This window comes from Octopus sinensis, linkage group LG25, assembly GCF_006345805.1.
Source record: "Octopus sinensis linkage group LG25, ASM634580v1, whole genome shotgun sequence".
NCBI lineage: Eukaryota > Metazoa > Mollusca > Cephalopoda > Octopoda > Octopodidae > Octopus > Octopus sinensis.
In genome coordinates this window covers 9,727,442-9,745,499 of record NC_043021.1, presented here as the reverse complement: position 1 = coordinate 9,745,499, position 18,058 = coordinate 9,727,442, and the positions used below count along the sequence as shown (strand labels likewise).

Genomic DNA, 18,058 nt, shown 5'->3' with positions numbered 1-18,058 from the left:
TTCTTGTCTATATTTCATTTTTGCAGCACATCAGTTTGGTGTTGAAGTCATTCCCATTGTTGTAGACTTTTCTGCTAACAGCCCTTAATTCTAAATATTATTTTATATTTATATCAGTAGATAACCTGTTCTATCTAACAGATTATCTACTGGTGTCATCTTAATTAACTGGTTATCTTAATCATTCAATTCTTGTCTATATTTCATTTTTGCAGCACATCAGTTTTGTGTTGAAGTCATTCCATTGTTGTAGACTTTTCTGCTAACAGCCCTTAATTCTAAATACTTATTTTATATTTATATCAGTAGATAACCTGTTCTATCTAACAGATTACCTGCTGGTGTCATCTTAATTAACTGGTTATCTTAATCATTCAATTCTTGTTTATATTTCATTTTTGCAGCACATCAGTTCGGTGTTGAAGTCATTCCCGTTGTTGTAGACTTTTCTGCTAACAGCCCTTAATTCTAAATATTATTTTATATTTATATCAGTAGATAACCTGTTCTATCTAACAGATTATCTACTGGTGTCATCTTAATTAACTGGTTATCTTAATCATTCAATTCTTGTCTATATTTCATTTTTGCAGCACATCAGTTTGGTGTTGAAGTCATTCCCATTGTTGTAGACTTTTCTGCTAACAGCCCTTAATTCTAAATATTATTTTATATTTATATCAGTAGATAACCTGTTCTATCTAACAGATTATCTACTGGTGTCATCTTAATTAACTGGTTATCTTAATCATTCAATTCTTGTCTATATTTCATTTTTGCAGCACATCAGTTTGGTGTTGAAGTCATTCCCATTGTTGTAGACTTTTCTGCTAACAGCCCTTAATTCTAAATACTTATTTTATATTTATATCAGTAGATAACCTGTTCTATCTAACAGATTATCTGCTGGTGTCATCTTAATTAACTGGTTATCTTAATCATTCAATTCTTGTTTATATTTCATTTTTGCAGCACATCAGTTCGGTGTTGAAGTCATTCCCATTGTTGTAGACTTTTCTGCTAACCAAGAAGTTTATCAAAAAATTTGGTCACAGATTAAGGACAAAGAAATAGGAATTCTAAGTAAGTGCCAATACCTCATATTATATTCTTGTGCAGATTTTTTAAAAAAAGAATGTTTTATATTGAATGTGGAGTGGCTGGAGGCGCAGGAGTGGCTGTGTGGTAAGTAGCTTGCTAACCAACCACATGGTTGCGGGTTCAGTCCCACTGCGTGGCATCTTGGGCAAGTGTCTTCTGCTATAGCCCCGGGCCGACCAATGCCTTGTGAGTGGATTTGGTAGACGGAAACTGAAAGAAGCCTGTCGTATATATGTATATATGTGTGTGTGTGTTTGTGTGTCTGTGTTTGTCACCCCCCCCAACATCGCTTGACAACCGATGCTGGTGTGTTTACGTCCCCGTCACTTAGCGGTTCGGCAAAAGAGACCGATAGAATAAGTACTGGGCTTACAAAGAATAAGTCCCGGGGTCGATTTGCTCGACTAAAGGCGGTGCTCCAGCATGGCCGCAGTCAAATGACTGAAACAAGTAAAAGAGTAAATTCTGGTGGGAGAGGGTTGTTGTTGTTTGTTCCTTCTCGAGCCACGCCTGTCTCATAAGGGCCAGTTTCCATGGTTTCCTTGGCATATAGGTTCCCCACCTGGACGGGACGCCGGCACCTTTGCAGGTGAGCTACAAGATGCAGGAGGAAAGAGTGAGGGAAAGTTGTGGCGAAAGAGTCAGCAGAAGTTTCGCCATTGCCTTCTGCCAGATCCGCTTGGAGCTTAGGTGTTTCGCTCATAAACACACACATCGCCCGGTCTGTGATTCAAACCCCCGCAATCCCTCGACCGCGAATTTGCTGCTCTAACCACTAGGCCATGTGCCTCCATGGTGGGGAGGGTACATTGTTAAAATAAGTAGAAAAATGGTTACAAAATGGTTTGTGTCATTTGTGATATTTAGTTATGTCTATTTATGGGGTTGATAGAATTAAGTTTAATCAGATACTGGTGTAGCTGTGATTGAGTGTACCCACATACCTCTTAGAAAATATGTGGCCTTGTGGTGTGGCCTGTGTTAGAAATAAATGTTGAAATCTGAATTTGTTTTTCCTAATGTCATTATCCATGTGCGTATGTGAATGTATTATATACATATATATATCATCATCATCATCGTTTAATATCCGCTTTCCATGCTAGCATGAGTTGGACGATTTGACCAAGGACTGGCGAACCAGATGGCTGCACCAGGCTCCAATCTTGATCTGGCAGAGTTTCTACAGCTGGATGCCCTTCCTAATGCCAACCACTCCGAGAGTGTAGTGAGTGCTTTTACGTGCCACCGGCATGAGGGTCAGTCAGGCAGTACTGGCAACGGCCACGCTCAGAGGGTGTTTTTTTACATGCTACCTGCACAGGAGCCAGTCTAGTGGTACTGCCAACGACCCCGCTCAAATGTTTTTTCACATGCCACTGGCACAAGTGCCAGTAAGGTGACGCTGGTAACAATCATGCTTGAATGGTGCTTTTTACATGCCACCAGCACAGATTGTCTGTGTATACATGCATGTGTGTATATTTGTATATATATGTGTATATATGTTTCATCATCATCCTTTAACATCCACTTTCCATGTTGGCATATTTATCTTTTTATCTATTAGAATTTGGTATAAGAGAAATTGGCTGTAGTGTACAAGAGAGAACACTGTTCTGCTACAGACATGTGATGCATAAGAAGGATAACTATTGGGTAAAGAAGTGCCAAGTTACCCAGGTGGAAGGAAGCAGCAGGAAAGGAATCCCAAGAAAGACATAAGGATATGGTAATAGTTGACCTTAGGATGCTCAAACCTCAGGTGAAATAAAGACTGGAGATGCTTTGGTCCATGCAGAAACTACAGGAGTTACTTAGAGGTACTGCAAGCTCCTCTTTCTGAATTAGGCAGAAGAAAACCTTGCACAAACACTTTGTACCTGCCTAAACATCACCCACAATCTCTGTGTCTGTTCACTTGTCATCCATAACTTATGTCTGTCTTGTCAACACCTGTCTGTTGAGTCACCGCCTGCAGCAAATATCTGTCTGTTGAGTCACTTCCTACAACCAATGTCTGTCTGTGGGGTCACTACCTAGAGCCAATGACTACCTGTTGAGTCACTACTCACAGCCAATATATCTGTTGAGTCACTACTTACAGCCAATATATCTGTTGAGTCACTACTCACAGCCAATATATCTGTTGAGTCACTACTTACAGCCAATATATCTGTTGAGTCACTACTCACAGCCAATAGCTGTCTGTCACCTCCTACAACCAATGTCTGTCTGTTGAGTCATGACTACCTGTTGAGTCACTACTTACAACCAATAACTGTCTGTCTAGTGAACACCTAGGACTAATGTCTGTCTGTCTAGTCACTAGCTACAGCCAGTAACTGCATAGCTGGTCAAAAGCCATGCTTATTACTTTGCACTATGTCTTTAGTTTATTTAGCAATGAGAGCAGTACTAGTTCAAATTAGCATTCTGTATGTCACACTTAACCCAGATATACTATGTTCTGTGTTGCTAATATCAAAATCCTGCCTGCCAGCTAATTGCAACACCAGTGATTTATTAATCACTGTTTTTCTATATCAATGTAGGTTAAATTTGTCTTAGCATGTAGGGCTAGTGGATGCTTGCTAATGATGATGCAATTTCACCACTGCTGCTAGACACTAGTGTCTTTTAGCACTATACATCTATAAGAGATTCTTTCTTGAGACAAATGCCACAGTTTCCAGGCTTGCTACAGTGTATCTGCATTAAGTGTAATGCACAGACTGCTAATTTGAACTAATACTGTTTTCATTGCTAATGACAAATTAGTTGATTTATCTATATATTTATTTATTTATCAAATTTTTTCAGTCAATAATGTTGGAGTTATGTACCATTATCCACAGTTATTTCTTGAAGTCCCCGAGGAGGTGAGTGGTCTGTTTTATATTGAGCTTCAAACTGGAATGTAAAATTATTATAAATGATAAGCTGAAGAGGGGGGCATTGACTGTGGAGTGGTTCAGTTGATGGAAACAGGCATAGCCATCACTCGCGACCATGATCTGGAAGCTTGTACCATGCCATCACTAATTGTTTTATGTTCCTATATAATCATGAGCCTTTCCCATGGCTGGGTATGGTTGCAAGGCAGTGGCGGTCTGGAATCAAATGCATTCCAGCCATGACCATCCTGTCTTTTTCACTGGTCCAGGGAATCCAGAGTTATATTATCCAATGTGCCCTTTTGTAAGATGGTAGGGCATGATTTTAGGGAAATTTGGTTGCTGCTTCAAAGAGGTTGAGTATCCAGGTTGTGGCTTCCAAGAGTTGTGTTGGAAGTGGTGGGGTGGATGTTCAGTCTCAACCCAGATCTATGATTAAGGGCACTATGATTATGGCCATTCCATCTTTCCTTCAGATGTACTGTATCTAAGATCTCTTTATTTAAAGCGTCCTTCATTTTTTAAAGTTGGTTGGATGAAATTTGAAGGAGACTTAGCTACTATTTCTAGTAGGTCAAATGACTATATAGAACAGTCATGGATTTTCTGAAAGGCATGCCTAATAAAAAAATTACCTTGAATTTTTTTAGTAGTGCAACCTGTCTGTTGATCAGCCATGTCTCATGCTGCCCAATTTTCATTGAAAAATTGCCCATGTCTGATATAAAAGCTTCCTCATTAGCTGAAATAATTCTTTAAGCTTCCCTGTAGACATGCAATGTAAGAGAAATATATTTAAAGTATGCCTTCATTATAATTCTATTGTAGTTTAACATAGTTTTTATCATTTTGTTTTGTTACAGAGACTCTGGCAACTTATTAATGTCAATATCTCAGCCACAACTATGGTAAGTGTTCAACTGACTTGCTTAACTCTTTAGCATTTGGGCCCAAACCATCCCAGACATTCTAACAGTTATATGCATCAAAATAAGAATCAAATGGAAATTGTAGTTGTGATATCTGTGCCAGTGGCACGTAAAAAGCACCATCTGAACGTGGCCGATGCCAGCGCCCCCTCTGGCCCCTGTGCCGGTGGCACGTAAAAAGCACCCACTACACTCGTGGAGTGGTTGGTGTTAGGAAGGGCATCCAGCTATAGAAACACTGCCAGATCAGACTGGAGCCTGGTGCAGCCTCCTGGCTTCCGAGACCCTGGTCGAACTGACCACCCCATGCAAGCATGGAAAACGGACGTTAAACGATGATGATATGCTCAAACTTGCTCAGATATTCTACCAATTATATGTTCAAACTAGTCCAGATATTCTCCCAGGTATGTTTAAACTGGCCCAGATATTCTACCAGTTATATGTTCAAACTGGCTCAAGTCTTCTACCTATCATATGTTCACACTGGTCAGATCCAGCCTCTCACACCTACTCTACAATATCATTTTAAAAATATACAATGACATTTTCAAAATCTCAAAGCTGCAAGATAATGCACAATTAATTCAAAACAATGTGAATAAATAAGCATTACATTTGACAAAATAATCTGAATTTTAAAGGGCTAACTCATAAATTACATACTTGTGGTTATGTATATCTAGTAACATTACATCAGTAGTCACACAATTAGTCACATTTGTCTAATCACAGTACTTCTCTACTTATGTTTAGTCACATTACATCTGTAGTCACATGTATTTGATACATCTTTAGTCACATTAATGTAGTTGAAACGGTTCTGTGATCATACATATTTAGTCATACTATTTCTATAGTCATATGTGTCCAGTCATAGTCACATTATTTATGACTCATGTTTACTGATGTTACTTCTCTCACTTCTGTTTGGTGAGAAGTTTTTGTAATTTTTTTTGTCTGATGATATTACTTTTGTACATATGCTTGGTGATGTCTGCCTGCCTATCGTCTGTCTGTCTGTCTGTCTGTCTGTCTGTCTGTCGTCTGTCTGTCTGTCTGTCTGTCTGTCTGTCTGTCTGTCTGTAAAATAATTTTTTGCGTAATGAGATAAAAAAAAACCAAGGCTGTGTAGATATTAGAACATTTATAGATAGGTCTATATGGATGTAAATGATTGTGTGTATGTATGTTTATTTATGTATGATGTGTGTGTGTCTTTGTGTCTGTGTTTGTCCGCCATAGCTGCTTAACAACTGGCATGGATCTGTTTATGTCCCTATAACTTTTGCAGTTTGGCAAAAGATATCAATAGAATAAGTACACACACACACACTCATACATGTTCTAACCAGAGAAATAACGAGTTTGTAGTGGTGACAGTAATTCCTCATCTAGTAACTATAATAGTAAGTTATATAAGCCTTGTATGTATATGTTTGTGTGTCTGTGTTTGTCCCCCCGCAACATTACTTGACGACCGATGCTGGTGTATTTACGTCCCTGTAACATAGTGGTTCGGCAAATGGGACCGATAGAATAAGTACTAGGCTAACAACAAATAAGTCCTGAGGTCGATTTGCTCAACTAAAAGTGGTGCTCCAGCATGGCCACAGTCAAATAACTGAAACAAACAAAAGAATAAAAGAATATATATATAATGTGATATATTTTCTTTTCAGATGACGTATATGATACTGCCACAGATGGTCTCCAGGTAAGTTTATCTTATGCAAAACAACCCTATCAGGCTAGAATAATAAGCATTTAGGAAGAAGACTAATTTGGAATAACAAGTAATGCATTCATAAACTCCCAGTGGATCAGCCCAGTTACAAATGAACAGCTGACTCTTAGAGTGGCTGGGAGTTGGTGTCTGAGTTCACGGATGATGGCCCAATATTTACAACCTTTATCTTTATATATATTCTACGTTTGTTTCGATCAGTGTTTCACATCTTTCTATGTAGTCAGTTGACATAATTCCAACATTATTCTGCAAGCTCCCCAATTCATTTGCACCATGGTGTTCTCTTTCTATTTTGCTGTTGTCACATTATCACGGGGTCAACCAGATTCTCAGATCTGGTTATTTACACCACTGATGACTATGTAACTCACATTGTTTTAGCTTTTGAATGCTGCCTGTTGCCTCGCTGGTTAAGCAGGCAGGCCAGTATTTACCCTGAATGGACAACCCATCCATTGCAGGGTTAATCATTTACAGCTGTGTGGACTGAACCAACATGAAATGAAGTGTTTTGCTCAAGAACACAACACTCCACCAGTTTGGTATTCAAAACCATGATCTCACTCTTGTGAGTGCAATATCTAATGACTTGGCCATGCCCTTTCATACTTTCTGGTTATAATTCCATGTTTAGGCAGAGGAGATACCTTAGAGCAGCGTTTCTCAACCATGGTTCCCTGCAAAAGGTTCCTAGGGGTTCCGCAAGAAAGTGTGAGATAAGCTAATGCTAATTTCATGATCATAATATTCCTATACATGTACGTTATATGTGCATATACATACATTATATATATAATTATATATATGATATATATATAATTAGGTGCAGGAGTGGCTGTGTGGTAAGTAGCTTGCTTACCAACCACATGGTTCCGGGTTCATTCCCACTGTGCAGCACCTTGGGCAAGTGTCTTCTATTATAGCCTTGGGCTGACCAAAGCCTTGTGAGTGGATTTGGTAGACGGAAACTGAAAGAAGCCCATTGTATATATGTATATATGTTTGTGTGTCTGTGTTTGTCCCCCAACATCGCTTGACAACTGATGCTGGTGTGTTTACGTCCCCGTAACTTAGCGGTTCAGCAAAACAGACCAATAGAATAAGTACTAGGCTTACAAAGAATGCGTCCTGGGGTCGATTTGCTCGACTAAAGGCGGTGCTCCAGCATGGCCGCAGTCAAATGACTGAAACAAGTAAAAGAGAGATATTTACCATGTGAACTATGATGAAAAATATGTGAAAGATATGGTATATACTTTTTTTTGTGCAGGGGTTTTAAGGGTTACACAAGGGTAAAAAGGTTCAGAAACACTGCCTTAGAGGAAAAAAAAACTATAGAAGAATCAAACAACTGAATCAGGTTATGGAGAGAGAGCGTTACAGCACAATTGATCCATGACAAAGCAGGCCTTGATAAGATGCAGTTTGGGTTTGTGCCTAGCAGAAGTACCATGAATGCAATCTTCCTTTGAGGCAATTACAGGAGAAATACTTGGCTAAGAGTAAATCACTATTCTTGGCACCTGTTGAACTTGGAGAAGGTGTTTCACTGGGTACCATACTAGGTGATTTGGTGGTTACTAATGAAATTAGGTGTAGGTAAATGACTTGTGAGAACTTTATGTAAGCTATGTAGAAAGATGCAGTAAGGTAAGGGTCAATAATGATTTCAATGATGAATTTGATGTGAAGGTATGAGCCACCGTCAACACCACCATAATTAATGCCACATCATTATTTCACCACTGTCACCGCTATTATTGGGTAAAATACTTAGTGGTATTTCGTTCATTTTTATGTTCTGAGGTCGACTTTGCCTTTCATCCTTTCTGGGTCGATAAAATAAGTTGGAGCCAAGTACTGGGATCGATGTAATTGACTTACCTCCTTCCTCTGTAATTGCTGGCCTTGTGCCAAAATAAGAAAGGATTACTACTATTACTACTGTGGAAGAACATGGCCTAGTGGTTAGAGCAGTGCACTCGTGGTCGAGGGGTTGTGGCTTCGAATCTCAGACCAGGCGATGTTTGTGTGTTTATGAGTGAAACACCTAAGCTCCACGTGGCTCCGGCAGAAGGTGATGGCGAACTTCTGCTGATTCTTTCACCACAACTTTCTCTCACCCTTTCCTCCTGCATCTAGCAGCTCACCTTTGATGGACTGGCATCCTATCCAGGTGGGGAACCTATATGCCAGTGAAACCGGAAAACTGGCCCTTATGAGCCAGGCATGGCTCGAAAAGGAACAAACATACCTGCTGCTGCGACTACTACTACTATCGATAGCAAAAACATTGTAGTTTGCACCGAAAAATAGATACAAAAATTGACATCTGAAATTGAACAGTTTTTTTTTTATGGTGTTGTTTAACTAATTTAATCCGCCTCCAAATTTCACATTTCAGAAAGCGAGGTGCCATAGTTATGATGTCTTCAGCTAGCTGCATCAATATCACCCCCCAACTGACTGTTTATGCAGGCACTAAAAAATATGTTGACTACTTTGTACAAGCACTACAGTATGAATACAGGGACAGTGGTGTAATCTTTCAAAGCTTAGTACCTCTCTATGTAGCCACTAGAATGACACACTTCAGTGCAACACTATCAAACCCAAATCTCTTGATCCCCTCAGCCAGCGTCTATGCAAGACACGCTATTACCACGCTCGGTTTCTCCAACAGAACAACAGGATATTGGCCTCATTCACTCATGGTAAGTTTACTTTGGTTTCTCAATAACTAAATCTTCTTCATTGTCTGTTTGGATTTGTGGAAATCACTTCCAAGATGTTAAAGATTGATGATGATGATAAGAATTTATCTTATATGTTATTTAATACATCTTTATTCACGTTTAAAAAAATTATTAACCATCTTACAAACAATAACTCTGAGCACCTTTTCAAACTCCACCTGTCTAACACCCGTGGACATATTTACAAAGTCAGAAAACAGCACAGCTCCCATGACTTTCGGCAACATTTTTTCATGCTAAGAATTGCTGAAGCATGGAACAATCTGCCGGCATCAGTTGTTAGTTGTCGGAGCACTGCATCCTTCAAAACGTCCATGCTTCCTGAGATTCGCCAACACTACACTTGATTTTCTCCCCTCCATACACACACAAGCATGTATCTGACTCATACACTGTTCACTTTCCAGACATTTGTACATTACTGCATGTACTTTATATGCACTGTCTGACAAGTTGTGGTGCACCTGAGCACTGTATACAATAATTTCATTATTATTATATACTTACCGTTGGTCATGCTGAGTTATTTCTCTTAGCTAATTTTCCTTGCATGGACACACACACACACATCTCAGTGTGTGTGTGTGTGTGTGTGTGTGCATGGGTGATAACTTGTGATACACATAAATGATGAGAAGAAGCAGAGAAGAGTTAGAAGACAAGTCTATATTACTAACTTCATCAAGCTGGACAAAATGCTTAGTGGTATTTCGCCCATCACTGTTTGGAGTTCACTCTACTTTTTTTTCTTTTTCTAATGGTTAACCCTGGTTCTTGGTCAAGGCTTTTGAGATTGGTAGGAAGAAAAAAAGAAAGTTATCTTCAAACTTGTGACCTGGCCTGAATGCTTGCAGTAAAGACTCTGTCAAAAGCACCCAAGGGCTAGTACCATTCAAGAACCGGTCTGGTCCGGTTCCACACAGTTTCTGTCTACCAAACTCACTGACAAGGCATTGGTCAACACAAGTCTATAAAAGAAGACATATGCCCAAGTTGTCACAGAGTAGGATTGAACTTGAAACCATGTGGTTACAAAGCCAGTTTCTGAACCATACAACCATTATGTCAAGCATTTGGCATATGATGCTAAACTTCACGGTTGAGTTGTTTGTAGAACGAAGGGCATCCAAATATTAAGTAAAAATGTAATGTTTCTCTATCCCTCCCTTTCTCTCTCATGTAGCTGTCACTTGCCATATCTCATTCTGTGCTACATGTCTGTCTCATGTCTCATACAATGCTACATGTATCCTCATACATATTACATGCAGGAGTTTCACCGTTTTTCTTTCTCCCTTTTCAGCTCTATTTGCTAACGATGTTGCCAAGCACATTATGGATGTGGTGTGCGACACATCTAAATAACGGCTTGCGCCGCCAACGTCGCAGAGGAAACTCAGGCAGCGTCACTGACACACCATAAATTTGCTGCACACTAGGACTACGATTATTTTCTATTATTTTCTGTTTTATTTTCCATATATATATATATATATATATATATATACACACACACATGCACACACATACAGACATATACACCTATACATACTCATGAAATAAGACATAGATTAAAAAAAAAATTATCGAAAAAATAAATCGGTTAAAATTCTCGTCCATCTTCGGAACTGGTAGGCAGGCTGAAGAATTACTCAGCTTCCTGCACACAGTAAGCAATTGATGATAATGCCGATGGTGGTTGTCCTTCTTCTTCTTCTTCTTCTTCTTCTTCTTAGGGCTGTGGATTGGCAGAATTGATAGGGTGCAGGAAAAATGCCTTTTGGTATTCTGACTCTTTACATTCAGAGTTCAAATCTCACTGAGGACAGCTATGCCTTTCATCCTTCTGGAGTTGGTAAAATAAAATACCAGTCAAGTACTGGGACTTATTTAATCAACTAATCCCCACCCTTGCAAAATCGCTGGCTTTGTGCCTCAATTAGAAACAGTTATGATTAATCAATTATCAGCTCACCCAGTTGCTAATTACAGCTATTGGATCTTCTTCCATACCCCTATTCGGTACCGGTTTCTATGGAATCTCATTATCTCTTCAACGACACATTTTTCTCAGACTCTATTCTGTCCAAATTTTAATCAAAGTCCTGCTTTAATGAAAGTAATTTAAAACAGGAAATTTTTCTTGATGAAATTAAAAAACAAACAAACAACCAAACAAAAAAAAAAAAGAAAAAAACAACAACCCAATCTTTCAGTATATTTTCCATAACTTTTTGTTGTTGTTATTCATTTTTTGATTGTGATTGTAATTATTATTAACGTGGTGAAGACAGCAAGCTGGCAGAACCGTTAGCACACCGGGCGAAATGCTTAGTGGTATTTTGTCCGCCACTGCGTTCTGCTTTCAAATTCCGCTGAGGTCGACTTTGCTTTTCATCCTTTCAGGGTCGATAAATTAAGTACCAGTTACGCACTGGGGTCGATGTAATTGACTTAATCCCTTTGTCTGTGCTTGTTTGTCCCCTTTATGTTTAGCCCCTTGTGGGCAGTAAAAAAAATCAGAATTGCTCGCACACTGGGTGAAATGCTTAGCGGCATTTTGTCAGTCTCCTTATGTTCTGAGTTCAAATGCTGCTGAGGCTGACTTTGCTTTTCATCGTTTTGGGGTCGATAAAATAAGTACCTCTCATGAGTGTTGGGGTTCATAGTTATTATTAAGGTGGTGAAGGTGGTAGAATTGTTATTGAGCGGTGAGCTGTCAGAAACATTAGCATGCTTAGTGGTATTTCGTCTGCCGTTACGTTCTGAGTTCAAATTCCGCCGAGGTCGACTTTACCTTTCATCCATTCGGGGTCGATTAAATAAGTACCAGTTACGCACTGGGGTCGATGTAATCGATTTAATCCCTTTGTCTGTCCTTGTTTGTCCCCTCTATGTTTAGCCCCTTGTGGGCAATAAAGAAATAAGAAACGTTAGCATGCCGAGCGAAATGCTTAGTGGTATTTCATCTGCCACTACGTTGTGGGTTCAAATTCCGATGAGATCGACTTTGCCTGTCATCCTTTCAGGGTCGATAAATTAAGTACCAGTTATGCACTGGGGTCAATGTAATCGACTTAATCCCTTAGTCTGTCCTTGTTTGTCCTCTCTATGTTTAGCCCCTTGTGGCAATAAAGAAATAATTGTTATTGAACTAGACAAATTGCTTTGCGGCATTTCTTCAAACTTTGTTCTGAGTTCCAATTCCACAGACGTCAACTTTATCTTCCATCCTTTCAGGATCAATAAAATAAGAACCAGTTGAGTCCTGGGGTCAATGTATTTGACTCCCATACTCCTTAAAATTGCTGGTCTTGTGCAAGAGTAAGAATGGATTAATATGGTGGTAAACTGACAGAAACGTTAATATGCTGGACAAAAAGCTTAGCAGCAGTTCTTTTGGATTTACGCTCTTGTTCGAATTTCACTGAGGTTGACTTTGTCTTTCATTGTTTCAGGGTCAATAAAATAAGTACTGATTACATCAACCAATTTGGTTGATGTAATAAGCGCAGGAATGGCTGTGTGGTAAGTAGCTTGCTTACCAACCACATGGTTCTGGGTTCAGTCCCACTGCGTGGCACCTTGGGCAAGTGTCTTCTACTATAGCCTTGGGCCGACCAAAGCCTTGTGAGTGGATTTGGTAGACGGAAACTGAAAGAAGCCCGTCATATATATATGTGTGTGTGTTTGTGTGTCTGTGTTTGTCCCCTGAACATCGCTCGACAACCGATGCTGGTGTGTTTACGTCCCTGTAACTTAGCGGTTTGGTAAAAGAGACTGATAGAATAAGTACTAGGCTTACAAAGAATGCGTCCTGGGGTTGATTTGCTCGACTAAAGGTGGTGCTCCAGCATGGCCACAGTCACATGACTGAAACAAGTAAAAGTGTAAAAGAGTATGTCCCTTCTTTCAGAATTGCTGGCATTGGGTCAAAATTTAAAACCATTATATGAGTGTGATGATGATGGTGGTGGTGGTTGTAAAACTGGTTGAGTGCTACACTTCTCTTCTGGGATCAAATACTGGAGCTGGTGCATTTCTGTACCAGCACCTGCAATTCTAGCATCCAATTCGCCTCCTGATTCCCATCTCTGCATTGAGAGGTTACAGCTCCAGTACTATGGACATGTAATTAGAATGTCACAGGAAAGCTAAGCTAACCAGTAGGAGACCTAGAGGCAGACCAGAAAATAGACGAACGGATAATATCCGTAGACCCAGTTGGTCACACTTGGGAACCCTGCTGGAAGGTATAATGCTGGTTGCTTTTGATAGGATCCTATGGAAGAGGTGTCTGCCCCCATGACCTTCCCAAGAATAACGGGAGAAGATGGATGAATTAAGGTAAGCTTTTTGTCAATGTAAGATAACTAATATTTATATTTGTTATTATTTATTATTAGTTACAAAAACGTTGTTTACCTTAACCCTTTTGATAGCAACTTGGCTGAAACTGCCTCTGGCTCTCTAGTATAGATGTCCTATTTTTCAAAAGTTTTGAATTAAAATCTTCCACCAAACCTTAGTCACAATTTATGTTCCTAACACTAGCTTAATGATAACTAAGTTATTTTACTAAATTCTTTCTTATATTTAACCCTTTTGATACCAACGCAGATGAAACCGCCTCTGGCTCTGTGATACAAATGCCTTGTTTTCAAAAGTTCTGAACTAAAATCTCCCACTAAACCTTAGTCACAATTTATGTTCCTAACACTAGCTGAATGATAACTAAGTTATTTTATTAAATTCTTTGTTATATTTAACCCTTTTGTGACCGCCTCTGGCTCTGTGATACAAATGCCTTGTTTTCAAAAGTCCTGAACTAAAATAATCCACCAAACCTTAGTCACAATTTATGTTCCTAACACTAGCTGAATGATAAGTTATTTTACTAAATTCTTTGTTATATTTAAAATTAATTGAAATAAACACATAGCATCTCAACAGGAATATAGTAACGAGGGTTAATACACAATTAAAAATTGGGGCCCACATAACTGATTTTATTTCCTCCAACAAAATGTGACATTGTGCCATTATTTGATGCTATTATTATTGCCGAAGGTTGCAGCTCTTTCATACAAGTGAATCTGTATGTGGTTAAGTGGATAGTGGTATTCAGATCATGATCATAAGGTTGGGAGTTTGATTCCTGGTGGCGTGTTGTGTTCTTGAGCAAGACACTTTATTCCATGTTGCTCCAGCCTAGTTATACTCTTTACTCTGTTACTTGCTTCAGTCATTTTGACTGCGGCCATGCTGGAGCACCGCCTTTAGTTGAGCAAATTGGCCCCGGGACTTATTCTTTGTAAGCCCAGTACTTATTCTATCGGTCTCTTTTGCCGAACCGCTAAGTGACGGGGACGTAAACACACCAGCATCGGTTGTCAAGCAATGCTAGAGGGACAAACACAGACACACAAACATATATATATATATATACATATACATACATATATATGACAGGCTTCTTTCAGTTTCCGTCTACCAAATCCACTCACAAGGCATTGGTCGGTCCGAGGTTATAGCAGAAGACACTTGCCCAAGATTCCACGCAGTGGGACTGAACCCGGAACCATGTGGTTGGTTAGCAAGCTACTTACCACACAGCCACTCCTGCACCTATCTGGCAAAAAAAAAAAGAAAAAAGATATGTACCTGTATTTCATTGTGTGCAATGTTGAATACGTTATGGGTACACACGTCTGTGGAGTCCTCAGCCACTTATGTGTTAATTTGATGAGCAGGCTGTTCCATTGATTGGATCAACTGGAATACTCGTCGTCGTAACCGATTGATTGTCAGTTTAGTTCTTCTATTCTGAATTCAGATCCCACCAAGGTCATTCATCCCTTTGAGTTTGATAAAGCACCAGTCAGATAAGTTTGTATTGACTAATACCCCTTCTTCAAAATTGCTTATCCATGCTGTAAACGCACAGATTTGTGAGCTTGAGCCAATGAAGAAGCTTCTATTAATACATCAGTGGTTCTTGACCAGTGAAGGCGCATAGCTCAGTGGTTAGAGCATCGAGCTTACGACCGTGAGGTTGTGAGTTCGAATCCCAGACCGGGCTGTGTGTTGTGTTCTTGAGCAAAACATTTTACTTCACGACGTCTCAAAAGTAAATAGACCCCACCCCCACCATAGATTTATCTGTGTGGACACAATTTCGAGCTGTTGTCCTTTAATGTTTTGATCTAAATTAGCCCTTGTGGCCAATAAGAGTTAATTATTATTATTATTATTAAGGCACGAGGCCTGAAATTTGTGGGGAGGGTGCTACTTGATTACATTAACCCCAGTATTCAACTGGTACTTGTTTAATTGACCTTGAAAGAATGAAAGGCAAAGCTGGCCTCGGCAGAATTGGAACTCAGAATGTAAAGATTGGGCGAAATTCCACAAAGCATTTTGCCCCTGGCATGCCTTTCATTCTGCCAGCTTGCTGCCTTAACCCTTTTGTTACTGCATTTATTTTGAGATGCTCTGTGTTTCTTTCAATTTTAAATATAACAAAGAATTTAGTAAAAAAACTTAGTTATCATTCAGTGTGAGGAACATAAATTTTAACTAAGATTTAGTGGAAGATTTTAATTCAAAACTTATGAAAACAAAACATTTGTATTCAGATCTAGAGCCGGTTTCAGCCAGGTTGGTAACGAAAGGGTTAAATAACATCCCCGCGATTCAAACAAAGAGACTGATAGAATAAGTACTCCCGTTATTCTTGGGAAGGTCATGGGGGGCAGACACCTCTTCCATAGGATCCTATCAAAAGCAACCAGCATTATACCTTCCAGCAGGGTTCCCAAGTGTGACCAACTGGGTCTACGGATATTATCCGTTCGTCTATTTTCTGGTCTGCCTCTAGGTCTCCTACTGGTTAGCTTAGCTTTTCTGTGACATTCTAATTACATGTCCATAGTACTGGAGCTGTAACCTCTCAATGCAGAGATGGGAATCAGGAGGCGAATTGGATGCTAGAATTGCAGGTGCTGGTACAGAAATGCATCAGCTCCAGTATTTGATCCCAGAAGAGAAGTGTAGCACTCAACCAGTTTTACAACCACCACCACCATCATCATCACACTCATATAATGGTTTTAAATTTTGACCCAATGCCAGCAATTCTGAAAGAAGGGACATACTCTTTTACACTTTTACTTGTTTCAGTCATGTGACTGTGGCCATGCTGGAGCACTACCTTTAGTCGAGCAAATCAACCCCAGGACGCATTCTTTGTAAGCCTAGTACTTATTCTATCAGTCTCTTTTACCAAACCGCTACTAAGTCACAGCTTAATTTCAGTATTAAAAGACACAACAGATAAAAATAGATGAAATCACTTTATTTTTTTTTTGACTTTTTGGCATCAAATTTATTTAATATATAAATGGAATATTTTTGTTAAAAATGTTCAAACACAGGGAATGGGAGGGTGAATGGTTGGGTTGGTTTGATGGAGAAAAAGAAGATTAATAGCAGCACCTTACACTCCATCCTAACTCACACACTCATTCACAAACACACATTCTACTCCATAATCAATTAATACATACACACACACATATTATATAAACTGCTGGTAGTGACATGGTATTTCTTCTTACAACCATCATATACTACAAAGTATATTAAAACAGTTTATGAGTCAATACTGTTTCTTACTGTGTTAGCATTGTGTGTGTGTGGAGAGAGAGATACACTTATAAAATTTCTTTTGAAGTCCACTTTGTAAAGTACTAAAATTTTTGGTTAAAAAAAAAATCCAATCCAGTTTATTTTTGAAGAGAATATGAAAGCATAAATACATAGATGTGTATGTATGTCTGTGTAGCCATATATTACATATACAGATATATATACAAAAATCTTTATAATTATGAGTATAATTATAATTAGGGTTCTGCAAAAAATTTGCTTCACCACATACCAAAATTTAGAAATAGCAGTTAAATATAACTAGCTATTTCTCTACCATAAGAATATTGTTGTCTGGGAGATTTTCTTATGGTAGAGAAATAGCTAGTTTTAACTGTTATTTCGGTATGTGGTGAAGCAAATTTTTTGCTGAACCGTAATTCTAATTATACTCATAATTATAAAAATTTTTGTTTAAGTTTACCGATAATGGTTCTTTTAACATACCAAACTACTTGGTAAAATTATTAATTATTAATTAATTTTACCCTTTATTATTACAGATATATAAAATGATGTGTGCACTGAAAATAGATGTGTATGTTTGAGTGATGGTATATATAAGATTATATACTTACATGTACTTGTGTGCATATAAAAAATAAAATCATGTAAATATATTTTATTTATGAGATGACACAAGCACATAGATATAGTGTTTATGTGTATTATCTTATACATCTATATTGTTGATTTTCACTCCTTTTCATTCTCTCTTTGCATATGTGCGTTTACATATTTCAACCACACACACAGTGAGTTCAATTCCTGGTAGCGTGCTGTGTCCCTGAGCCAGACACTTATTTCACGTTGCTCCAGTACACTCAGCTGGCACAAAATGAGTAGTACCTATATTTCAAAGGGCCAGCCATGTCACACTCTGTGTCATGCTGAATCTCCCCGAGAACAACGTTA

At 38.8% G+C, this 18,058-nt stretch overlaps 1 protein-coding gene across 1 annotated transcript in view; it reads left to right on the top strand.

Moving 5' to 3' along the window:
- Nucleotides 1-11,663, top strand: part of LOC115224494 (inactive hydroxysteroid dehydrogenase-like protein 1) — a 20,538-nt gene extending 8,875 nt beyond the window's left edge. The window contains exons 3-8 of the mRNA XM_029795404.2: nucleotides 973-1,083; nucleotides 3,925-3,983; nucleotides 4,862-4,906; nucleotides 6,610-6,644; nucleotides 9,082-9,391; nucleotides 10,737-11,663. Coding sequence (XP_029651264.1) covers nucleotides 973-1,083; nucleotides 3,925-3,983; nucleotides 4,862-4,906; nucleotides 6,610-6,644; nucleotides 9,082-9,391; nucleotides 10,737-10,856 — 680 coding nt within the window. The 3' untranslated portion in view covers nucleotides 10,857-11,663. The remainder of the gene's footprint in view (nucleotides 1-972; nucleotides 1,084-3,924; nucleotides 3,984-4,861; nucleotides 4,907-6,609; nucleotides 6,645-9,081; nucleotides 9,392-10,736) is intronic.
- Nucleotides 11,664-18,058: the final 6,395 nt, after the last annotated feature.